Source organism: Phoenix dactylifera, chromosome 4 (genome assembly GCF_009389715.1).
Source record: "Phoenix dactylifera cultivar Barhee BC4 chromosome 4, palm_55x_up_171113_PBpolish2nd_filt_p, whole genome shotgun sequence".
Taxonomy (NCBI): Eukaryota; Viridiplantae; Streptophyta; class Magnoliopsida; order Arecales; family Arecaceae; genus Phoenix; species Phoenix dactylifera.
The window spans coordinates 12,763,655-12,789,986 of NC_052395.1; the positions used below are offsets into that span (position 1 = coordinate 12,763,655).

Here is a 26,332-nt window from a genome sequence, read left to right on the forward strand (position 1 = left end):
ATCAGCTTATCCAAGCAAGTCCCTGGGCCAAATTAAACACATTCCAGCTACGAATTATGATGGATAATAGCAAATTAGCAATCATGAACCTCACTATTGGTTCGATGAAGTTTTTGCTGATGTGGATTTGTTTGCTGGTTCATGCAATCCTACGACCATGTGATGCAGCACAGTATCTTAACACCCTTTTTCTTTTTTGTTCGTTTTCTGGATATCAGTTCTCTTAACAGTTACACCCTTCGAAGCCAAGATAGGTGCTGCTTAGATTCTCAGCATGCTACTCAATAATAGAGTCTGCTCCGCGCTCCTGCACTGCAAAGTTATTTTATGCCAGATTCTCCTCATGATTGGGACATCTACAGCCCTTAAGACTAATTGCCATTGTTTGAATTAATTTATCCCTAATAGGTTCCGGCGCCCATGATAATGGGGATGAGAAAAAGAAGACGAGAAAATTATTTGGGAAATCAAAGCTTGCATTCACGTTTCATTTTCCCCCGCGGGTAGGGTGATGACCGATGCTGAGAGATGCATAAAATGCTAGAAAGGAATCATGTTCTCTGTTTCCCTGGTTTCTTTATTCCTCTTAAATAGTAGCATACATATCATGACGGTAACCTCGTATAATGGGTCTTATTAGAGGCTTTGTACAAGGAAATACCTATAGACACCACATGTGATCATAACCTCGTATCACTAAGGATTCAATGGGCCTGATCATCGCATGGCTAGTGCAGTCAAAGGCTACCCAATTTTCTGTTGAGAACCACTGCTTCAGGATCTTTCTTCCATGTGCAACAGAGCAGCATCATCAATTAAGCTATAGTCATTGTCCTTTCCCACAAAAGCATATTCCAGGTCCAGAGAACCAGATCAGAAAAGCTCTAAAATTTTGAAATAGTTGGAAATGTACGATCGAACAGAAAGGTACTCCATTGGCAGTTCTACTACAGCAAAACTTAGCGTACTCTTAAAAAAAGTAACCATTAAATTTCTCCTTTTGCAAGGCATTTTTGCCCATGGAGGCGGATCCACCGGCTCACATTGCAACACTTCCTCACATTGGAAACTTCCTGAGGGCCGTCCCAACAAGTGTGCAGACAGTAGGTAGATCATAATAAAATTAATGAAAACCCCCTTTTCTCCTGTAAGTTGATAGTTTCACAGGAATCACACTTGCACGAGGCGAAAAAGCATTCCCAACATTACAGAACAACAGAGAATGCCCACTTCCCCTGACAACAGCTGCTTCGTCTGCGTTTCACCTACCCTTCCTGTTAAATTTCTTATCTTCTCCTGAGCCTTTTCTTTACCTTCCTCTTTTTGACTTGAAGTTTACTATACGTGGAAACAGATATGGTACAATGATCATGGCATATTGTTGATGTGTGCCTAATACATCCTTGACATGCCGAATTGAACAGCACCAACCTTCCTGTGAGCAGCAGCAGCAGCAGCAATCCCATTGAAGGGGGATTTTGCCTGCAGCAAGTTTGCCTCCATCGTGATTCTGTCAGCTGGATCAGCCCTGGTCCCCCCTGAAAGAAAGAAGGGTGAAGCCCTCATATCAAGAGCTATGTCTGGCGCCATCTTGCCGGGAATGAACTGTTGAGGTGGTTTGTGCTGCTGTATATATTCCTCCCTCTCCACCTCTGCTGTGCCTGTGTCGGAGTTCTCAAACTTGTCTGTGGTCCTATGGAAACAGTAAGCTGGAGGAATGGCAGGATGCGGCGGAAGCACAGGATTCCTTATCAGCCTTCTTGGGTCATAGGCATCCTTAAGACTTCCATTCTCGTAAGGCATTACCGGCCCAACAACCTTTCCTGGCCTACCTGGAAAAAGGGGAAAAAATAAAAGGGTTCATAGTGCAGCACTAGAATCATATCTGTTTCTTGATATGGTTAATTTAGTACTGAAGCACACACAAGTTGGAATCCTTTGAGGTGCCTGTGAAGTCTTTGACATATTTCCCGACCACCTTTCTGTGTCTCGAGGATTCTTACATCCCTCATCTGAGGTCTGCCTGTTTCTATATAAATCCATATTGGCTTGTTCCTTGGGAGGAATTGGAGTAGAATGAACCACTGTAGACCTAAAAGACACAAGTAAAGGATGATCAAATATTCGCACAAAAATCAATTGAAGGAAAAAGGGTGTGCGTATATTACAATCAAAAGAATAATGCTTCAAATAACATGTTATCATATATACACCAACCATTTGCGGTGAGATTTCCAACTCACAGTAAATCAAAAAATTATAAAGGGGTGTTTGGTTGCAGAATAGGTGGGGGACACTCCCCCAAATTCTTGCCAAACGCCTTAGAATAGGAGCTTATACACTGGTGGTGGGATATTCCCAAAATGGCATAAGTTTATTCCACTAAAATGGAGAAATAGATTTACACTGCGGAATAGGCTCGTCCCTAATCTCGTCAATTACCATTTTACCTTATCCACTCTCTAAACACTCAGAAAAGTGAGAGGGCAGCTTGATGTTTGTGATAAAATCCAAATTATTCCCTCCACCTATTCCCTGCGCTCATTCCTCAACCAGACACCAAAAGAGGCCTATCATCTCTTCAACAGTGCAAGGGATATCCCTTCCGAGGCATATTCCGCAACCAAACAGCACCAGCATTGGTAGTTCCGATATGCATATACATACATATATTCCGATATGCATATACATACATATATGCATAATATATATATATACACACACACACATAATATTAAATTTATTTCAAATGTCCGGCATGTGCTGCATACCCAAGGGCATCGGAAAGCCTGTCAGGCTAGCACACATGCTGGACGCAGGGCTTTTCCTATTGAATAAGTAGAGATATAGTTCCTATAATTCCTATAAAGCACTCTCCTCACAGTATGACTTGGGTTAGGGATAAACAACTATATATTAAGCCCTAGTCTTAGAATAAAAATATGCTCCTGGCTCCTGATTCAAGATATTCTTCTCATTTTCTTATGCATAAGCCATGCTCATAATTAAGCCTCTTGACATGCCTCAGATCAGCAAGCAAGAAAATCTAATTGCAGGCAGCACTCTTGAACAATCATCAGGGTAGAGAATGCAGTTACCAACACCACTTATGTAGAAAGTACTACACAATCAGCAACTGATATAATCACAGCAATTCACCAATGACTTGCTGCCAAAACAAGATTACGTATGTGTAAGTTACAGCATTCAACACAATATGCAAGTTCCCATGCATACCATCATTGGTATAATGTATCCCTAGAACCCCCTCATTATCAAGCATGGCTAATTAAAAGATACCAAGCACCGGTTTGCTGTCATTACCACAGGATGCCTGACCTTTGAGACCAAAATCAAAATAGATTATGCATATGCAACTGCTATGAGCCTCATACGCAAGATGATATCCTACATAAAGCTTATCTGCTAAACACGAGTACACAACGAAAAGCATGAGATGCCATCATCTTCAAGATAGCTAAATGTCGCATGCATGAGGGTGCACAGAAGATTACCTAGGGAGAGATGCATGCTTTCTATCTATTGGAATCACTGGCCCGCTTTTACCACCATTTTCCTCAAGGTGAGCAAATTGCTTCCTGAATTGATCGACGGCACTGCATAACAGAAGCAGACAGATAATATTACCACAGTTGCAAATGTAAAATACATACAGTGAAAACCAGAATATAGGATGAAAGCGAGGGAGGAAAAGAAAGGATTGGCAAAAGTAAAACCTAGGATAGAGGAAGGTTGTCCTCTCTGTTCCACTAACATAGTCCTTGAGCAATTGCGGATGATATTCCAATATCTCACGGAAGATAAGTTCCCTAATGTCTTCTTTGGTCACTCTTCGACGCTCAAACTCAAACTCCATCTTTGTGATTGGTTGGCAAGATGGTTCTCTCTCTACTTTAGCCAGGCCTTTGAAGTATGGATCAGACAATGCCTGATAAAATGTCAAATACGGAAAATCACAACTTTTGCGCAGATTACAAGCCATCAGGACACTACCCTCATAATAAATAATTGATGTAAAATTAAAACTGTTTAAGAAACATAAAGCAAAAAAAAAAAACAAGAATAGAAGAATAAAGAGATGCATCTGATTAAATATGCATACCTCTTCAGCAGTTGGCCGGTCCTTGGGATCAAAAGCTAAAAGCCTTTCCAAAAGTTTAAGTGCTAAAGGATCTGCATTTGGAAACTTCTGTGAAAATGGTACGGGCTGTTTTTTCCTCATAGTGCTCAAGTATCTTCTTGCCTTCTCATTTCGGACCTGAAAATAAAAAGACCCAAACATCATACGAGGGGGACCTTCTGCACTGTTTTTCTAGGCTATTCATGGAACGAATAATGTCATACCCGAGATATCGTATCCAAGGAAGGTGTTCCAAGAAGATCAGTCATCAAATCCAACTGATGAACCACATTCTTACCAGGAAATAGAGGCTTCCCTGTTAGGACCTCAGCAAAAATGCAACCTATGCTCCAAATATCAATAGCAGGAGTGTACTGCAATTTCAGAAATAATCACTCAGCATCATCACGAAGGGCAACTCCACATTCCAAAACATGAACAAAAAGATAACACCAAACTGAATATCAAACTCGACACACAGTACCTGTAAGATATGATATTCAGTTTGCAGAAGAGTTCAGAATCCTTCCTGAACAAGCACTTTTTAATTACTAAAAATTATTTTAGGCTTTGAAAGTTTATGAAGAAATCCACCCGCAGGTGACTACTAAAGTAAACTTATCAGTACATTTAAGGATGTTTTGATGGTTCTCCCAGCTTCCCAGGAGTCCATAAAAGACTCCACAATGCATAATGAAGTTGACAAACAAAGAGAACAACAGTTGATACATGTCCAGGTGACGATATTCCTTTTAGAAAACATAATATGGTATATACCTTGAAGTGGCTTCCTCAGCCATGTCAATCCCTTGGCCATCAATTTTCATTACCAAATAAATAGCAATATGGACTCTCTGACTATCCTTCACAGGGAAGGAGCGAGAGTGCTGCCCATACAGGTCAAAGGTGTTTTTTTTGCAACTACAGAATTTTTGCTTGGACATTGTACTACTAGTAATGACAAGGCTGATAATGTAAACAAAGAAAAAGGAGCATGACATTTATTAGATAAATTCTTTGAAAGTCTTGACATTTGTGTGCCTCCAAAATAATATTAAAGCTTCTTTGGCAAGCATTGTTTTGTGGCAGGAGCTTCTTAAAAGTCATTCCGTGTAAGAAGAACAATAAAACAAGGGCAGAGTCATCTTTAGAAATGTTTGTCTGGAAAATGAAAGAGCTGAAGAAAGTCCATGCATCACAGGAATAAATGATGAGTGAGAAGCTTGAGGAAAAAACATTCTAGCAGAATAGATATTGCTTTGGATGTTGAATAGGATTCCTGATGCTTTTGAGAATCTACTAACAGAAATTTAACCACACATTGACATTATAGTTGAACTATAAGCTTATTTAACAGAGACATTTTTATCAGTAAAGTTCCTAGAGCATGCTGAGAACAGATGTTCTCCCAGTTCAGTTACTGGACATTGGAAATAATGTCATTGGCAAAAGAAACTTAGTGTAGCAAGTCATAAGGAAGAAACAGCATGAACATTAACACCCAAATGGCAAAGTCTATTAAAAAAATCAATCTAAAAAAAATAAAAATTATAAAGAGAAAGATTAAAGAAGCAAATGGAAAAGAAACAGCACATACTTGAGACCATGGAACAGGCACTATTTTGTAAGAAAGTCAGTCAGCAAATCCTCAGATAGGATTCATTAAAAAACATAACAAACCTATGCAAAAAGCCAAACTAAGTGTGTTCACACTTTCAAAGCACTGATGGATGCATGATATGACATTACAAATAAAAATACTAATACATAGTCTTTTTGGTTCTGCACATTCAACATGACGTTTTTTTTCACCACAATAGAACAAAAATATTACTGTTTAAAGAAACCCAAAATCATACTCTAAATGACTATTATGGAACAGTACAAAGCATTACCTTAGAAAAGAATGACCCACATAGCTCAGGAGCTCTGTACCATCTGGTTGCAACATAATCCTGCATAACATAGTGATGCTTCAGAAGGTGAAAATAAGTACTAGATTGGTGCCAGATGCCAGATTGAATGAACTAAACTGGCAATTGAGGAACTGAATGAGCTAGATACTAGCAAACAGATAAAAAGACACTGACATAAGAAAATCAGTCCCATGTTCTTGACATACCGTCCAAAATATTGTTGTGGGGGTATCACTGAATGCAACTCTTGCTAATCCAAAATCACAAATTTTGAGTTTGCAATTAGCATTTGCTAAAATGTTCTTTGGCTTTAAATCACGATGATAAACATTAGCTGCACGCAGATGGGTCTGAATTAGAATAGTGCTAAACATGCTGCCGCTACCAATTCTAAACATGCTACCACTACCAATAACAAACTACAAGTACATTCCAGCAAGCAAATAATGCAGAACATTGCCAATGCATCATACATATATATATTGCACACTCAGTGATGAATTAAAAGCATAAGTACATTTCTCATAATTCATAAAAAAGGACTTTTTGGTAAATGGAGCAAATGCAAGTTAACACCATTAAGTTTAAATAAAACTAATGGAACCTTAAATTACTATGATTTTGTGCATATAAAATACCAAAAAGGAGAATCAGAAAACATGCAGTGAAAACTGAATGAAAAGATTCAGGTGCATGCCTGTATGGATATATTTCAAAGCACGGAGCAGCTGATAAAGAAAAAACTGATAATGTTCTTTTGTCAGGTCGTCATTAGCCTTGATGACTTGATGAAGATCTGACTCCATGAGCTCAAAAACAACATAAATATCTTTGAAATCCCTTCTTGATGGAGGCAGCAAGATGTGCTTGATCTCTACAATGTCAGGATGCCTTAGAAGCCTGAGAAGTTTAATCTCACGGAGAATCCGTGCAGCATCAGATATGTGCTCAAAGATATCATGTATCTTCTTGATTGCCACTTTTTCTCCAGTATGTGTGTCAATTGCCGAACACACAACTCCATAGCTTCCTTTACCAACGACCTCCTGAATTTTGTATCTATTGGCATCACCATATTCACTGAAAAAGTCCATCTCTGATGAAGTCTGAAAAATCATTCAATTGCAATAACTGATGAGATTTACAGAAATACAGCAACAACTATTATCAACGCTGGATATAGCAGAGGAAAAATATGCTTTATGGCATCAAAAGAAAACTGGAATGAAGTGGAATTTTAACAGCAGATTTTACTAAAACAGGCCATCTCAACATAATATGCATCTCTCTCAAAAGTTGTATGAATCACAAAAAAAGAGTATCCCAATGCACGAGGAGCTCTTGCCCCTTTGGGTTTGAGGAGAGTCAAATTTATGCAGTTTTACCCTTGCCTAGGGGGAGGACGTTTCCGTGTTTCGAGCCCATCATATCTAGATCACAATAGAGCAACCTTATTGTTGCATCAAAGCCCAGCCTCTAAAAATTGTATAAGCCACAGAAATTACTGCATAAATTATTGTTAACATGAAGAATTTACTAATCATTAATTGAAAATGATTAAAAAACAACTACAGTGAATTACCGCATTCTCGAGTCCTACCTACTACTCCCCCTATAGCTCTTGGAGAGTTCAAGATAATTTCATTTAAATCAATTAAATGCTTAGAATTTTATAAAGGCATCAAAAGTAAAAGGGGAAAGCAAGCAGGCTATTATGTAAATACATACACATGCATACATAGATACATGCATGGATGCATGCATACATATATGTATATGCAAAATACAAGATGGTTTCAGAAATATATATTTCAGTAAATGCAAGGAGCTTAGAAAAAAATACCTTTTTTTGCTTTATCAAAGTAAAATTGTTAGAGCAGGTTGCTAATATATTTAAAAGATTCTTGGTGTCACATATTCAGTGACCCACATGTCCTTGTGACAGGTGTCGCTTGTCATACATGACGCTACACCGGTCACAGGCGTTGACTCTCAACTTTATTGAATTTTCAAAAAATGAATTTTTTGCGAATTTAAGCATAGAAATTATCACCAAGAGCCAACTCAGACGTGACTTACGCATGCCGAGCCTCTCAATCTTTAATGTCTTATCTTTGTTCTGTTCACAAAGCACCAGAACAGGTTCAACTATGTCTAATGAAAATTCAACTCAATTTCACATTCTCACCAGTTCTGAAAACGGAAACAAGAATAGAAACAACGGCAACAACAAATGAAATTCCCAAAATTCCTCGCTTACGCTCAACAAATGCCTTGCCCCAACCCCAGAAACCACACAGAACCGGCAGTTGAACAAACCGATAACTTCTGCAAAATTCAGCCGAAACTAGCGGATAATTGACGGGAGTTGCTTCGTCATGAGATGTTCAAGAACAACTCAAAAGGAAACCGACCTTTTACACTAACAGTCGCTTCATCCAAGAAAAAAGAAAAGCGAGGAAGAAAAATATCACAGATATGCTGAAAGTGGGTGTAGAACCTGATTCTTAGAAAACAATCTTGTCCTAGAAGAGGAACCTATTGTGCTAAGCTTTGAAACAGGGGGTGATCATATTTCTTCTAAACAAGTCACCTACCGTATAAAAGATAACAAGGAAAAACAAAGGAAAAATAAAATACATCGAACCATGGAATCTCCAACATTGAATCCAAACGTCCAAACAAAAAGAAGATGCGGTAATTAGACCCCATTGGAATGATTCCAAGAAGCAACAGAAATCTTGAATCAGACGGAAAGAAGCCGTAAAAGAAACACTAGAAGAAGATGACTGCAAAAAGAAAAAGGAAAAGAAGAAAGGCGATTTATCAAAGAGAACGAGCGTGAATAGCAAACACCCGGATGATGTAACAAAAAAAAAAAAAAACAAATCCCGTTTTTCTACGAAAAACTGGCCCTAAGAAACCAGATCTCACACCCAAATTGAACAGAGAAGCAAAACCAATAGCCTAAGAACAGATCAAGAAAAAAGACCGACCTTCTTTCTCTGATCTTGCTGCATTTCTTAACAAATCTCCAAATCGAACGATCCAAGATCCAGCCTTTCCCTCTTCTTTTTTCCCTCTTTCCGCTACCTTCCTTTCTTCTTTAAAAATAGCTACTCAAATCGGACTCAAAACTCACTAGAAAACAAAATATTTACGAAGAAATCAGCCACATTTGCCCCACCTACCCCTGCTCCGGATCACCAACCCGCAGTCCCACCCCGGCTTCCTCCAATTCTCCGGATAACATAAACACGGAAGCCGATCGATCCGATCCCTCATGCAAATCCCCGCCCTCGAGACGACAACGCGAGCGACAACGCCTCCGGCCACCCCGATCATAAAGCGATCAAGAAGCCCCTCCTCCACCCCGCCTCCTTCATCTCCACCGCCGCCGCGCCCAGTCCCATACAATTCCGATCCAAGAACCACACTAGAAATCAACCGAGGCCGAGGTCGAGTTAGAAAACGAAAACGGACGGAAGGAAGACGCGGGGAAGGAGTCCAGACCCTAACCCTAGCCGGAAGGTTCGCTCCGATTCTTGGAGAGAAGAAGAAGAGAATGGGGAGAGGAGGAGAGCGGTGGGGGATCTTCTTATTGCTGTCGTTCTTGTAACCATGAATCTAGGGCGTTTTCACATTCTCGGGGACGAGAATGCCCCTCACCGGCAAGCGGGCGGCGTAGTATACGGCGGTGGCAGTATCCGGTAAATAAAGCGGGGTACTGGGGGCTTTTTAGGACGCGGGGGGTGGGTGTGCGTTGTAGCGGATCGGGTCGGATTCGGCGGGTGGCTGCTAGCTTTGCCTTTGCGTGCGTCCTGGACTTGGTAGCTCCCGTCCTCGCGGCTGGCGCTGGCTGACCGTGGGAGGAGGAAACGTGGAATCTTCTTTTAGCCGTTGGGGGAGACACGGATGAATTAATGGGGTGAGAGTTTAAAAAAGAGGAAGGGGGGGTTAAGTTCTGGCTAGAGGAATTGATATCTCAACTAATTATTTTTTTATTTTTTTTAGGTTTCAAGTTTGGTTTTTCTAGAGCCAACCGTTGCAGGTTTGCAATTGATATCTCAACTGAAATCATGCTTTTCTTCTAAGACTCTCTGCTCATATCTAATGTGTAGTCGGTTTATAAGTTGTGTCATAGATAACTTATATTTCATTTAATGTAAGTGGAGACTTCATACATCTATTTGTATTAAAAGAAGGAAAAAATGGTGGCACGCTTCTACATAATTTAGCAATTTGGAATTTGTAAATTATGCAACATAAATGTCTACTCTAAAAGAGATGCTGTGAATTAAAAAAAAAAAAAAAACATAAAGGTGCAATTTAGGGATAGTGTGCTTGAATGAATAATGATTTTACCAATGGGTCTGAAAAAAATTTATTCATAAGTGAGACTCAAGATGATTGATTTCAATTGCATAAAAAAGTACATTCTTTTTGAGAAAAAATGGAATGAGGAGAATGCTGACTGATTCAGTAAAGCCTGTTGTGCAAAAAGAAGAGGATTAGATTAGATTAGATTAGATTCTATCTCAACCAAATTTTCATTCTCTAATAAAAAAAAGACTGGATAAATAAAAATTATAATATTTATGTTCGTATAGAAATTAGCTTTCTAGAAAAGAAAAATAAAGAGAAAAAATAAGTAGCTTGTCCATGACACATGTATGGAATGCATCCACTTCTTGCTCAAAACCACAAACTTGGTAAAAATATTTGAAACGTGTATTTCGGTATGGGCTCAAGAACTTGGCCGGGAGGTCACTTTGCAAGTTTTGGATGTGATGATCTGACATTGATTTATTTTCACAACAGCATGAAGTAATTTAGTATGTTAGTTCTCAATCAATCTCTCTTCTTCAAAAGAAAACGACCTTGCATCCGTTTGAAAACCTTCCCTTTGATTTAAAAGGCAGACCAATCATTGCACGGTAAGAAATGGTAACGTTTAGTTGCCATGGTCCTAACCTACCCCCCATCCTCTCCCCTTTGAAAGTTCTTGAAAATATCCCCCAATAGTTGGGTATCTCCTGTTCTATAATATTAGGTATGGTGTTTCTCCATCCATAAGTTCAAAAAAAATGCATTGTGAATGATTTTTTTCATGCTTCGTAGACCCAATAATCTAAATCGATCAAAGAATAGACTATGATTGCAAAGATAATAGCCTTGCAGGCAACAAAAATTTAAGGGTGCTAATTTTCTTGTGCAAAGAATTTCTTACATGACAGCATACTTAAGAGCTGAATTAAGCGATGAAGATCTCGCGATCGTTGTTTGTTGAGGGTTCTCAAAATAAGATATGCAATTTGAGTAACTTATACACAATGAGGGGAAAAAATAAATAAATTATTTAAATAAAACATTCTAAAAAGTTATTATATTGCATATGACCCTATACTAGTAAAGACTTCCTGCTCATGGATAGCGTATCTCCAGAGATAAACTAATACAGCTTACGCTCGATACCTCGTGGATTCTATATGTATTTTAATTTTTAACATGGGTCGGTCATATACTTTAATGATACATTTCTCATCCTCAAACCATCTAGAGAAGAGGTTTCAATAGTGATGATCTCCAAACAAGAGAACCTTTAATCTTTTGAGAACCTTTCAGTAGTTACCGTTATTAATCAATGCATTGAAAAAAACAAGTGCTGTTGTGAGGACCGTGCGGGCATATATTTAGTTCCATATCAATTATTCGTTGAGTAAATCTTAAATACTTATATAGAATCAAGAAACTCAAATAACTCAAATGATATCAGAGCGGACCCGACCCATAACCTATATAGACTAGAAAACACTGCAGTACGGATTCAATAAAGCTGACCACAGGCCGATCGTGTTGTTTTGTGATTAAACTTGAATGGATTTGAATTCTTAACCTAACGAAAACGTCGGAGATTAAACGGGAAGAGTATGTGAGGACCATGCTAACGTGTGTTTAGTCCCACATTGGTTATTTATTGGGTAGATTTTGAATATTTATATAGAATTATGAAACTGAAAATAATACCTTTCGCCTAGCTATTTTGGATGGTCGCTATTATAATTAATGCTATGACGATGGTTATCTTAAACCGTTGCCGGCATTGAGGCATGTCTTAGCAGCCTCATCTCAAATTAGCTATAAGCTCGCAGCCATTTCTACCCTTTCTCGTTCCAAGCATATGTACGGCCATGCAGTACACCAACCACAGGTGTGCATACACCAAGACTCCAACGAACGTAGCACTGGGACCTAGCTGTCCATTACCTGGGGTGACGCCTGGCTGTCCTTTTGGAGGTCAGAGAATAGGGGACAGCGAAGCCTATGGCTAAGAGCTGAGAAGGGGATGGGCTGAAATAGGATGGGACACCAATATATTTATATTTATAGTTATTTATTAAATATAAAATTTTATATTTATATTTATTTTAAATAGATATAGATAAAAAATATAGACGTAAATATAAATATAAATTAGATAATCAATTTTTTGACCATAGAATTAAAAATATTACTAAGTAGATAGTAAATCAAATTAATAATATGTTAATATGGTTATATATTTCTCTTAAAAATTAATAAGTTTTATATAAAGTTAAATAAAATTATAAATAAAATTAAATTTTTATATATGGATTAGATATTTTTATCGATATCTATATTTTTTACAGATATAAATATGGATACAAATATTAGTTGAATATTTAAATTTTTATCCATATTTAGTTAGATTTAAATACGAAAATAAAATTGGATCCATTTTTACCTTTAGAGCTCGTTTGGTTCGCAGGAAAAGAAGGGGAGAAAGTGTGGTCAACAGAAAAGTAATAAAATACCTCTTGTTTGGTTGGAGTTTTCAAAGGAGGGAGATGGAAAAGTTGTATTTCCATGAGAATATGATTTCCACATTTCATGGAAAAGTTTTTCCCATGAGGCGAGAATCACTCCATCTTTATTTTTTTCCAAAAAACCCTTTAGCATTAAAGAGGCATTAAAGATCTAACTTTTATTAAGGGTATAATGGGAATTACATATAACTTTTCCAGAAAAGTGAATGGTCAACCAAACATAAGTACTCTAAAAATCTGTTACTTTTCCATGTTAAACCAAACATGCCAAAAGTACATTCCCAGGCATTCTTTTCTTAGGAATTTTCTTGCTAGAAATCATATTCCTAGGAAAAAAATGCTTCACGCGAACCAAACAAACCCTTAAGGACAGTCATTCCCTAGTCCTCGCCATCTCACTGAATGCTAGTATTGATAGCTGACAAGCATACATAATATTTTAGATAGATTTGAATAAAAAATAAAATTAGACGGTCTGATCCACTTTTATTTTTTTAGCCTTTTAGTCCTTCCTGCATCTTACATCATTCCCCAATCCTCGCCTCCTCACCGTATGCTAGGGTTACGTAGTTTCCTACTTTCTTTTCGTGGACAGGCCAACGGCCAAGCAGCCGTTTGTTTTGACCCGGAAGCCTCGCCTGCCATTGACCATCGTTTAGTTTCTGATCTGAATTGGAGATTGTATCTTAGTCAATGATACATGGAGGTGAATTTCTACATTAGAAGTCAAAAAGAATCAGAAAGGAGGGAGGAAGCAAGGAAAACAAAAAAGGCAACTGAAAGGAAGACTCGGATTAGTCTCGATGTGCCAAACGCGGTAATTAACAAGGGAGGATCTTTTTGCCTTCTCCATCCCTTTACATGCAGGTACGTGAGTGCTGTTTGAGATCGCTGTCTCTTCTCTTCTTGGTCCAGGAATGATGGCGTGAAGGACGGCCATTTGGTGCGACGGATGGATGCCCAAAAGCTACAGCAACCAAACAATAACTCAAAATGGATTCCGCAAGGAACTTTATGGAGTGCACTGTCGAAATAGTCCTTCACACATATTCCAAGTCTCGCTGAACTGCAAAGTTTCTGATAAATAACCGGGTGGTTTAATGGGCAAGGCAGATTGGAACTTTTGGGACCAAGTTATTGAAACCATTTTCTGTTTGTTTTGAAGGTGTTACATATTTAAACCTTGATCTACAGTAACTATCTAAAATTCAAAAGCGTGCCAAGGACTTGCATGGCATAAAGCGTGCAGCAGTTGTTGTCACACGAGCGTTACCATTTTTTTCTATTTTATATTAGAGAAAATTATGGAGATGCTGCTATGAATTTGGGCAAAAAATACTTTGGTCCTAAAGTTCTAAAAAATTTAATTAGATCCCACAGCTTAAATTTTGTTGTAATATGGCACAATCGCCTATCTCCATTACAAATTGTTATCCCATGATAACCATGTGATAACAAAATCTTCGTAATATTCCAGAGATGCTCTTCCTACTAGCTTAGCGGAAGGTAATTGAAGAAGAGAGGAAGATAATCATAAAAAATTAGAAAAAAAAATTAAAAGAAAGACAAAAGGAAAAAAATTAAGGTGGGATCACCCATTGATTGCTTTGAGATATGCAGGTGGATGAATGATAAAAGATGGAACACTTTAAAATTTGTGTGGACGAATGAATGACTAGGATGAAGCCCTTTGAGATCTGTATGGTGGGTGATGGTACTTATCGGCAAGTTTGAATGACCATTAGAGGAGGTGGTGATCAATGTGGGTACAGACGATCACTCGTTGCTCGGAAAGCGGCAGGTGGATCGAACTTAGCGGACTGAGGCATTGATGTCCCTAGCCTCCATCCCTTGGCCTCGCTTGCACGGTACCTTTTGCTAAGCTGAAGCACCGTCAGAACAAAGGAGCGATACTTTTAGAATAGAAATCGTCCTCGAAACAAAGGCGCTATGCTCTTGGGACACGATTGTTTTGGCCTTGCTAACATGATGCCCTCAACCCCGACCCTTAGCCTCGCTGGACTGAGTTGGTCTCAGAACAAAGGAACAATGCCCTCAAGTGGAGGAAAAAATAGGAAAAAAATAGAGGATATGAGTAGGTGCGGATTTTGTCATCGTACTCACTAGCGGATCTCGCTAGCAGCATGAATCTCATCATTATTGACGCCTCCATCTCATCAAAGGAGGAGATGACTTGCTCGATCCATTGCTCGCTTTGAGATGTGTGCCGATAGAAATATGATGGAGTGCAGAAAGCTTTAAAATATATGCGGTAAGTAATCCAACGATGGTTTTGTGAAATGAAAATGAATCTTTTTTTACATGGGAACTACGATTTAGTCTCTCCAGAGCAAAAATATTTTTATCTTTTTTATTATTTTATTAATAATATCAAATTTTAAATAAATAATTAGCTATATTTCAACAAAAAAATTAAGTTACAGTGTCTAATTAAAGTTTTTAAAAAATTTAGAATCAAGCATTTCCAGTCCAAGTTTGAAGGATGTTTCCGTACTTTTTCTTTTTTTATAGTATCCAATCAAATGCTAGATTCCTCTTTTATATATTCTTTCTTTCTGACACGTGACTCCCGCGGTGTCGGTGCTGCTTGGCCTGCGGTTGCCATCAGCTCTGTTTTGGAGGTGCAACGTGTGAGAACTTCGGTGGTCGCATGCCCATTAATTTGGATTTTTTTTCTTTAATTTAGAAAACCACGTGACATATCGCATCGACGTCACGTCAGGGCTCTCGGGTGCGAGCGGCCAAGACTTGTCGCTGCCATGCTCACAGACCAAAACACGCAAAACACGCTTTGGTGTCTCAATCTCCGTTCGGCCGAGTAGGCAGGTATGCTTCGTTCCATATCGATTATTTAAATATTTATATAAAATTAAAAAATTTAAATAATATTTTTTAATTAGCTATTTTAGATGAGGTTTTAAGTTATGATAAATAATATCAAAGCAGGTCCGATCCATAACTTATGTAAAATAGAAGATACTGTAGCACCATGAATCTATTAGGACTGACCACAAGCCGATCATGGTATTTGTGACTAGATTTGAATAAATTTGAACTATTAGCCTAACGAAAATATTAGGACTTAAACGAAAAAATATGTGAAGATCCATACGGGATGAATCTTGGATACTTATACAAGATCAAGAAACTTAAATAATACATTCCGGCTAGCCATTTTGAGGGAGGTCCTGATTGTAACAAGTACCATCCCCAAGAAAGTTTTTTTTTTTAAAAAAAATATCTTGGTATAGTTCAGAAGATTTGCTGCCAAATATAAAATTGGTTGATTTGAGATGACCAAATTGCCAAAAAAAAAAATATCGCCTCCATGAACTTTTTCATGTAGGCAAAACAAATACCCTAAAGCCTATGAGCAAATATTAGTACATCATATATTTAATTAAGGTTACTATGTCTTAATGGAGTTTAGGTTGGTTTGCAATAAAATATTCCAATAATGAGAATTTTATTCAGCAAGCTTATGAGAGAAATTATGCACACTAGGTGAATATCATATTGGTTTCTTGCAAGTGCATCATCAGGCATGATTGTCCCACGACACATTGAAAATATAGTCATAGACTTCATGTATATTCCAATGCCTGGCATGCATTGCCTTTGTGGAATAAGATTTTTAGTCGAAGAAAAAAATAATTAACTGTCTAAGAAATATGATTCATTTATGTGTGTGGGTATAGCTTGTGATCAAATAGTATGGCTGGTTGATGCGATTAGTTATTCAAACTGTATCTACATAGCTAATTAGAATGATCAAAGTCATCTGAAAATATTATCTTTTTGGTAAGAAAAATTGTATTGATGCTTTAGAAGTCCTTTAGATGCCCATGATCATCCCTCTTTTTTTTAATCAGGCATTGAGTGGCTAGTACTTTTTCAAGCAGTTTGAAAGATTAATATTTATGCTTGAGCATATGTTGTTCTGCTATTGATATATCTTTTAGATATATTTGATATGACAAAATATAAGTTTCTAACCAAGATGGACTTTATGCTATTTTTGTTATGGAGAGACTGAAAAGATATAGAAAAAACAGAAAAATCAATTTAGATAACTATTAAATTTTAGGATATGAGATGCTGCTTATGTCAACGATGATATATAATAAGGCAAATCGAGACCCCAATTAAGATGAAAAGCAATGGAAAGTTTGAGATAATGAAATCTAAGAATTGAAATATGTCAAGTTGGCAAGCGTTTGTTGTCGATATGAGAAAAAGCTAGATTCGGGTTGGCTCAATATTTTTTTTAAAAAAAAATCACTATTTGTATGAACAAAGGATGGAATGGATTATCAATTTTTTCGAAGCCTAAGCGTAACGGTTTGCTGTAACATCCAATAAGCGCGTTTCATCATTGTCAACTCGTGGTGGGTGTCGAGTAAATTACATGGTGAAGCATATGGGTTGATGATTTCATCCTTTGGATAGGACGTTCATAACAAGAAGTTCCAAAGGATTTTTTTTTTTTTTATTTTTGATACAACAACGATTCATTTTGCATGAGTACGGTCAATAAAGTCAGAAAAAAGAAATTGGCAAAAAGAAAAGAAACAGTTTCGTGATTCTTTCCAAAGACCTTATCCGAATATTGGGCAGAAAATGAGGCAATCTACCCAGCAATCATGTTTGCCTTCTGATAGACATGAGTGATCCGGAAGGAGCCATGTCCTCTCGAAAACTTGTGCATGTCCCATAACAGCAGTTGTCTGTCGTTATTTCTGTACTAGTCTTGAATCCATTCGATCACCATGGCAGAATCTCCTTCAAAATAGATACAATTCACACCCAAAACGAGCCTCGCATAAGTGTGACCTTCCCAGATATCTCTCAACTCTGCTTCAATGATAGTCGTGCCGAAGATGCATCGTTCTCCGGGCATAATTAGTCTGGAGTCATAACCTCTATCACAAAGCTCACTCCTTCTCTGCCTCCACCATCGGACACACTACCGTCAAAGTTTCGCCTTAAAAAACCTAAGGGTTGAGGGCTCCTAAGAGATAGAGACAACTGGGACATGAATTTTTTCTGGCATCCGAGCCGGTATTAGCATTAACAGACCATAAAACCATCCAACTGCTCTATTCAAGTGGATCCTTTGGCCTCGCATGTGGCCGTTGTAACATCCTCATCTACACGACTTAATTCACCAACTTTGTGTAATTTTTTTATAGTACCGGCGAGTTATATTTTAAGTTCATATTGGCTCACCTGATTCAGCCACAGTGGATGTTATTTTTGAATTGGACTTTGCTCGCATAAGAAACACATGAGCACTTCATTTGATGGAAGAATTATAACAACACAGTGGGTCCATGATATGAGTCCTTCACCAATCAAAGGGAGTCAAAAACTCGATGCTGATGACCATGATGACGCATGACTGCATGCATGTCCCTATGCTTCCTTTCTTAATCGAGACCCTATGATTCTACTTCTAGATTGGGGGACCTCCTCCCTTCTATTGTAAATCCACCATGCTAATACTTTAGATAAGGAGATTATCCAGTAATAATCTATACCTCCTCTTATCATGTGGCATCTATTTGTCACCAACCCAATATTAATTTAATCCAAATCTCTACGATGATCGAACTCGCGGCCAAGTATGTTGCTACGAAATGTTGTTCTCTCTATTCTAAACTATTAGAATGAACTAATCAATTCAATCGATCTCTTTCTCACAGTTGGATTAATTAGTGCATCTTCTGTGGTTGCAGATACTGTAATCTTAGTTAAATGACATCTTAGAGGATTTTAGAATGCAAGTTTAGGTGAGGCATGGTCATCTTCCACCCTCTCCCATGGGTGATTAGTGAAGCTGGTTGCCTGTTTCCCAAAAAGTTATGCTTGACCTAACAGCGGTAGGCTCCATGGGGCCTACGGTGGATTTCTTAACCACTAAAACTTACAGTCGCTGCGTCAGCTTGAACAGCCAGCTCACCCTACCATGTATGGCTAGTGGCAAGTCACAAAGAGACCTTAACTAAATTAAATATAATGGAGATGGCCGAATACATAATGGATCAGACATTGATCGATCCAAACCTAATTTATTTATTAAATAAATCAATAATATAGATCCGAATCCGACTATTTTATTAAACAAATAATCTAGCTCGATCTACAATATATTGAAAACGGTTAAGCATTGCGATGTCTATTGATAGATGGCGCAGAAGAAAATTTTTAGGGATACTATGAGTAAGCCTTAGGCCTTAGGGGAGTCACTTTCCGATCCGGGTTCAATGATTAAGGAGTTTGAGTGAACACCCGGTGAAATGGATTTAGGAAAGCACGTGCCATCCTCACCTTAATTAAGAAAGACCAGGCGAGATTTAGCTATTGGAAGAATTCTTATAAAAAACCAGCATTATATTGATATAAAAAAGCAAAAAAAAACTACCATCAAGTGAAATCTCATATTTATTTATTCTCAATATTGTTTAATTTTCTACAACAGGCTCTGCCTTTTTCATTGATCAGGGGAGGAATAGAAAGGAGCAAAATCTTCTACCTTACCATGGATTTTATGGATGCTGTGATCCTATCATGCAGGAAAAGGTTTGAGACATAAAACATCACAAGTTTTTATATGTTATGATCGGAAAAATAACATAGTCATGCAGGAAGTCCAGAACCCTATTATGGCATCATTGGTTAGCATTACCAACACATTCACAAAGTTACCATTAGTATTGTCTTGATCACTAAATTATCATTAAACTACTTTTTTTGATTCTTGCCAATGGAACTTTGGCCCAAGTGTTGACACCTTACTCCTTGGTTGTACAAGGGACAAGTTTTGGGATTGAATCCTGAGAAGATATATATGTTTCTGACTGTTGTTTACGGAAAAAATATTGTTTGACTCTGTCTTAATCCTATAGATTGAATTAGCCCATTACTTTGGCTATTAAATAGAAAGCAAGCCATGTTTAATAACAATAAATTTCTTGCTACTCATTCTCACAGACCCAGACAACATAATACTTGTTCAAATGACACCAAGAGAATAACAACTACCATTACAAGTTAAGAAGTCGCTCTAAATACAAGTGAAACCACGATTTTTAGGTGGGAACCCCACATCAATGCTCACTAACAACGCGGTCCTTTGAATGTAGACTTAATTTCTTTGAAGGAAGAGGTCAACAATGCTGGGGGCTAGACAAATGTTTTCCCTTTAGTATTGTTTGTAGTGCACCGGACTTTAAAAGTATATGGTACCTCTATCTCTATCTTTGGAGTAGAGCTCAGGGCAGCTAGGTATCAGTTATGTGAGATTATGCTTGCGGGCAGACTTTATTCACTTGGAGGACGACCACAATTATTGGCTAGATCCATGGTCAGATTGCGGAGGCGCATAGACACTCACCGCAGGGAGTGCACCACCTTTAGGATGAGTCATATTTACCACGAGATGAATAGAACTGCGGACTAGATTGCATCTTTTATTGCCGGTCATTCTGATGAGATGTTGCAAATGATCGGCGCAACTCTGCCACCCTGGTTCTTGGATATTTTATTTTCTGACTCTTATAAATATATTCATACTAGATACGTGCTATTCGTCCATCCTAGCCAAAAAAAAGAGAGTTTATTGTATTCTCAAAAAATGCGTTCAACGTTGTGCTTTATACTCCAATGAACCCATGAACAGCACTAGCATAGTAGCATTCTCGCAAGAAACACAGGGATCCTGGTGTATACTTCAATGCCAATTGGAAGGAACTTTATTTGTGTTTCAATGGATCCAATTGACACCTTTCACGGCTACATGGATGCCATACAACGGAGGAACAAGGTCATCATTCGACCTTTTTCCAAATTTTTGCTGTATGTATATTTCTCATTTTCCACATTGTACAGAAACAACAAAAACCAGCGGATGACGAAGGCAGCTCCACTGCAAGCCAACTTGGCTTCCATCAAAGTGCCCAAATTGGTTCACCCATCCTAGTTTCTAGGGCTAAATGGATTGTGTGAAGGAAAGACATCATGGGCCTACTTGAAAGCCGAGTTAAGGGATGAGAGTCTCGGTTGCCAAAGACGTCTACGTATCATCTCATGATCATTTAAGTTTTCATGATAATAGGAGGAGAATTATTGGCAGCCAACTACCAAGCCAGCTCCAAAGGAGACCACCGTGGACGCCATTTCTTATGCCCTATAATACTGCCTGCCATGAACCGGATATCAACCCATCCATCCGCGGCACCGATCGTTTTCCCACTTTAAATGAACCTGGAGGTCCTCATCAGCTTTTGTCAACAGGCCAGGGGTCACTTTTATGATGCTGAGCCTCTAACAACCCATCGCCTCATTAAAAAATAAATAAATAAATATTAAAAAAAAGCTAGAGAGTATTATTAAGATTCTTTGGCTCTATATAAATACTTAGAATCTACTTAGTGCATAGCTGATGTAGACTACAAATATACTTGCATAGATTCTCACATACCTCATGATGGAGAAAATATTGGTCATCCTGACCTTAAATTGTTCCGAGCTTCTTAACATCGGCTTTGACCGAGGTGAATGACCTCTGTATTGACTGATGTGACATTCTGGTCGGTCCAATCTAGAAATAACACTAGAAATCATTAAAGGAGCTGCACTTAGGGTCTCGACAACAGTTGATCTAGCTCAACCATAAATACACAATCAATATAATTAACATTGCAGATATATTGTTACCATACAATTATTGTGCCTTTCGACGGATAATGTAACGGATATTCACCCCATCCTATATTTAGAGGTGACCTGAGGACCCTTAAGTAGGTATTCTAGAGCTTCCACTTTCTCTCCCGAGCACTCTCTCACTCTAGTTCTCTCTCTTTCTCCCAATATTACTCTAGATTTCCGCTGACCTAAGCATCGAAGGATCCCCTGCCGAAAATATTCTGGTAAGTAAACTTATTTGCAGGTCTTGCAACAGAATCTTCAGCATCCTCTTGACCGATTTGCCTTTTACCTCGGTTCTAACCGTGTCACGCCCCGAACCCAGCACCCGGGTCCGGTACGCGACCGGCCGCATGAGCCCTAGAGCAGTGCTCTAAAGATCATGCAAGGCCTATGATTAACAAAAATTCCAATAAATCCACAACTAATTTAGAAATTCAAATAGACAAATCCGACATGTCCAAATAAACAAATTAGTTCATTTACGAGCTCTTCAAATGTTCATCAACATTAAAGAAGGATAAACAACTAACTAACTAATGACTCTGGTGCTCGCACTCTGCGCCCATCCCATCCAAAACTATGCATCCTGCAACTCTGGTAAAGAAAAAGAAGAAAAGGGGGTGAGCTTTACAGCCCAGTAAGAATCCCTACACATCCATACCAACACAATAATAATATGAATTTGAAAGCCACGACAAATCGATGCACATTTCATGAAATCATAAACCGGCTATCAAAAGACTCAAATAATCAATATAAGTATGTACGTCAAATATCAATGAAAGTCCAACCACGCAAGAATGATATAGCATACGATAGCTCATAAATCTTCATTAATGTTTTCAATGCTTTTTCTTTCCATTCTATATTAACTTGATCCGGATCAATTATCTTTCCGACTTTGGGCTACATCCCGGTCACGTTTCCGGCCCGTGACGGGGCAATCGATAGTATCACATTTCCAGCCTGTGATGGGGCAATCGATAGTATCACATTTCCAGCCTGTGACGGGGCAATCGATAGTATCACATTTCCAGCCTGTGACGGGGCAATCGATAGTATCACATTTCCAGCCTGTGACGGGGCAATCGATGGTATCACATTTCCAGCCTGTGACGGGGCAATCGATGGTATCACATTTCCAGCCTGTGACGGGGCAATTGATAATATCACATTTCCAGCCTGTGATGGGGCAATCAATAATAACGAGATAAGCCCAAAGTCCCTGTTCATTTAATCAATTCACAAACACACATCCATTCCCTTTTCCACTTTATTTCCGGCCTAGACTAACCATGGTCACGTTTCCGGCCCGTGACAGGGCAATCGCTATAATATGGTTAGTCCATACCACCACATCCATAAATTCAATTATGCAGGTATAAGTTATACACATACAAGCATCCATCACACTACCAACCACAAGCCAACACGATCAAAATATAATTAAATATAAAACTATTTTGCTTTGTCTGGATCATAGCATATCAAACATATATAGTGCAAAAATATGTATATCATGTAGGATTGGCGTACAAGGATTCTTACCGAAATTGTAGACAGACTCAAATACAGATCTGGATCACAACCTACGAGCTGGGGTGCTGAGTCCCCTGATCAAAACCTCCTGGCACCGCTGACTCTTCCCCTACAACATCAATTATAAATCACAAACTAAATTATTTAATATTTAAATATTCTAAACCATAATTCACATCTACTATGGGGTCCATCACCAGATCCCCAAACATCTCAATCCCTCCAGATCTAGGGTAGTCGGGGTGGCCCGACTCCCACCTTGCACCATCGGCCTATGTCGTCGCCAGCCGTGGCCACAGCCATGCCGGCGACGATGGCCGGTCCCGATGAAGAGACCAACATAAAGGGATGATTCCTCTCTCTTCATGGTTGGGAATACATCTCCCTCCCTCAAATCCTTTTTGATCCAAGGGCAACAACCATGGTGGTTGTGTCCTCTCCTTCCCCAACCCGACAACACCACAGGCCGAACTATCGCTGGCCGTCTCTGCTGCAGTCGCCGGCGATGGTGGCCGGCCAAAAGAAAGAGAGAAGAGGAGGTCCCTCTTCTTCTTCTTTCCCAAACAACCGAAAGGGTCCCCCCCCCTTCCTTCATCACCAACCGAAGATCCACTGACAGTGGATCGACCTCCCACCCGGCGGCAACCCCAGTGGCCTCCCCCCTGCCGTCGTCACCGCCGGTGGCCAACCGCCGTCGTCGCCGGCCGGCGGCTAACCAACGAGGGGAAAGAGGAGGAGAGGACGGGATCACGAGGAAGAAGGCCTCGGATCCGCCATCCCCCATCTCCAAGCAACCTGCAATCCCTCCCAAATCCTCCCACAAACTCGATCAACCCCCAATGCCATGGATCCCGGCCAACCGGCGGCCGGCGACGACGAAATCCGAAGGAGAAAAGCCGAAACAGGGGTACCCTGTTTCGGATCCTTCTCCGACGGTCTCGTCGGTCAAATCCCCACCATCACCGCCCTAAGTCTAGGAAATGAAGCGCAAAGAAAGGATCCACGCTTACCTCGGTCCGATGGGTGCTCCGGCGGCCTTTCCGGCGAGGAATCGGCGGAGAAATGGAGGGTCTTCACCGAAGGAAAGAGGAAGGCTTTCCCCCCCTCGGCGGCCGACTGGATCTCCCTCTCCGGCGCTCGATCCCCTCCGGCGAGTCGCCTCCCCCGACGACCGACCTCCCCTCACGCCGCCGCCCCACCCCCTTCACCCCTCTCTCTGCGTTTCCCCTTCCACGATCGTGCCTAGGGCACGATCGTATTTGATAGATGGGCCCGGCTTCTTCGGGCCGGCCCATCAAACCATTTTTTTTTTTTTTGGTTCCGGGTATTACATACTCTCCCCCTTAAAAAAAAATTTCGTCCTCGAAATTAACTTACTTGAAGCCTCAAACTTTAAAAATATGCATCCGTCATATCATCCCTGAGATCTTAAATAGTCTCCCTCTCGAGTAACTACTCACAAGATTTTGACATACAAAAATCACAGCATCTCAAAACTTGATCCTTTTTATTTACCACACATAGTAAGTTCTTTTGATCTCCTTCAAAAGAATTCCAAACTTCCAACCTTAGATTAAAATGCCATAATTATATCCCAAGAAATTAATTTCTCTTGATTCTACACAGAGATCATAATTGGCTTGACAGAAATAGGAGAAATCTTTAGTATCAAATGCTCTTAATATTCTATAATCATTTTTCTTTTCTTAACTTTGCCTGTGATTAAATAATCAACCTTTATCCTAGGAAAACCGCAAACCTGTTCAAATAGGCATATTAACAATGTCAGAGCTAGGATTCGAAGAACTATGTTAAATCATTCCAGGCCCAAGCTTAATCACAAAGCTATCAATCCGTCAACGCTAAATTTGAGATGCCCCAAAATTCTTCTTAGAATTATCAAAAATAGGAGAGCCCACAACTACTTTCAGTAGGCAAAGAATCAACGACATTCCCCTCTACTAGAAGACTAACTCAAGTCTTCCATAATAATACCTTTCAGATCAAGGTATTATTATTATTATTTTAATCGGCTTCAAAATAACTCAAACCACTACACTTCCGCTGCGCACTCTCTGATTTAATTCATTTAATTCTCTAAAGCCACAAAATAATTTCTGACTAAAGTATCACTTTGCATTGAGACTAAGAAACTCCAAATTTCAAATTTCCAAGTAGAATTAGAGCAAAACCTCTAGATCTTTTTGTCCTCAATTTATATAGAGTGTACATACCATAACTAACCCCCGATCCTTTAGTCAAGTTTAAGGTCACTATGTGATCTCCACAACCTTTTTAGAATCCAAAATATCTAGGTTTAATTTAAAGGGGGTAATTCTTGTATTCTCTTTGCAATTTAATTAGAAAATCTACATTGATTTTCCTTCCAACAGAATTTACCTCAAACTCAATGGGTTAGAACTGTTGAGCCAATATCACTATGAGTAGGAATTAACTCTATCAACCACCAAATCCTTCTTTACCAAAATCCTTAATGTCTATGATCAATGCTACCCATGATAACTCACATAAGCATCTCAAAATCGAAATTTCTACTCAATTTTGTATTTTACAATGACAAAGATTTCTAGTTAGGTCATAAACCTTGACTTGAGTTCAAGTTAACACATCCAATAGTTTCCAACAATTATAAGAAAAATTCAGGAGCCCAATCCAGATATACAAATTCAAATAATTAGAATACTCCACCAATTTGCATACTCTATAGCCTCAAAATAATCAAATACATCAATAGGAAATAGGTCTAATTACAATATTCAACATGCCAATACCAGATATAATCCACATACATATTCAACTTCGAAGAACATTCCTTTCAATATTATGAAATCTTCTTAACTCACTCCAATACTATGGAAGATCTACGTACAAATCCTACTCTAATAATTAGCAGCAAAACCAAAAGTACGATCGCATCAAAACCCATATTAAGTTTGAACTTACAGGTCATTTAAATAACATCTGCACATGGTATAACCGATATGCCATTGTTGACCTTCCTATACTTATCTTAGGTCAAACCTCTCTTATCATGATCAAAGACAATTTATACTTTCCTTCTACACTCATCGAAAACCAAATCCGATGCATACATTTTATCACAATACCTAGTGATCTTACATCTTAAGCACTGAATT

General features: G+C 38.9%; 1 protein-coding gene and 1 long non-coding RNA gene across 3 annotated transcripts; both read right to left on the reverse strand.

Moving 5' to 3' along the window:
* Positions 1-538: 538 nt before the first annotated feature.
* Positions 539-9,662, reverse strand: LOC103712682 (mitogen-activated protein kinase 10-like). 2 transcript variants are annotated; one of them, XM_008799266.4, is made up of 10 exons: positions 9,054-9,660; positions 6,755-7,163; positions 6,264-6,391; positions 6,037-6,096; positions 4,366-4,515; positions 4,124-4,279; positions 3,738-3,949; positions 3,516-3,617; positions 1,926-2,092; positions 539-1,832 (listed from the first exon to the last, which is right to left on the reverse strand). In XM_008799266.4, the coding sequence occupies exons 1-10, from the start codon at positions 9,075-9,077 to the stop codon at positions 1,393-1,395; spliced, it is 1,848 nt and encodes a 615-aa protein (XP_008797488.1). In that variant the 5' UTR covers positions 9,078-9,660; the 3' UTR covers positions 539-1,392. The 2 variants fall into 2 exon arrangements, with proteins under 2 accessions (XP_008797488.1, XP_038981513.1); XM_039125585.1 differs by having other exon boundaries at positions 3,516-3,949; positions 9,054-9,662.
* A 12,398-nt stretch (positions 9,663-22,060) lies between these two features.
* On the reverse strand, positions 22,061-24,420 carry LOC120110487. The gene is made up of 3 exons (XR_005511503.1): positions 24,185-24,420; positions 23,184-23,283; positions 22,061-22,229 (listed from the first exon to the last, which is right to left on the reverse strand). It is a non-coding gene; the product is annotated as an uncharacterized LOC120110487 (long non-coding RNA).
* Between the last annotated feature and the right edge of the window lie 1,912 nt (positions 24,421-26,332).

What these genes read in the sequence shown, in the direction of transcription:
- LOC103712682 (XM_039125585.1), bottom strand. Translation starts at nt 9,077, where the DNA reads ATGCAGCAAGATCAGAGAAAGAAG. An exon ending in CCTTGGATACGATATCTCGG is followed by an intron (nt 4,280 to 4,365) that starts GTATGACATTAT and finishes TTTTATTTTCAG; the next exon opens with GTCCGAAATGAGAAGGCAAG. An exon ending in AAGCATGCATCTCTCCCTAG is followed by an intron (nt 2,093 to 3,515) that starts GTAATCTTCTGT and finishes TGTGTCTTTTAG; the next exon opens with GTCTACAGTGGTTCATTCTA.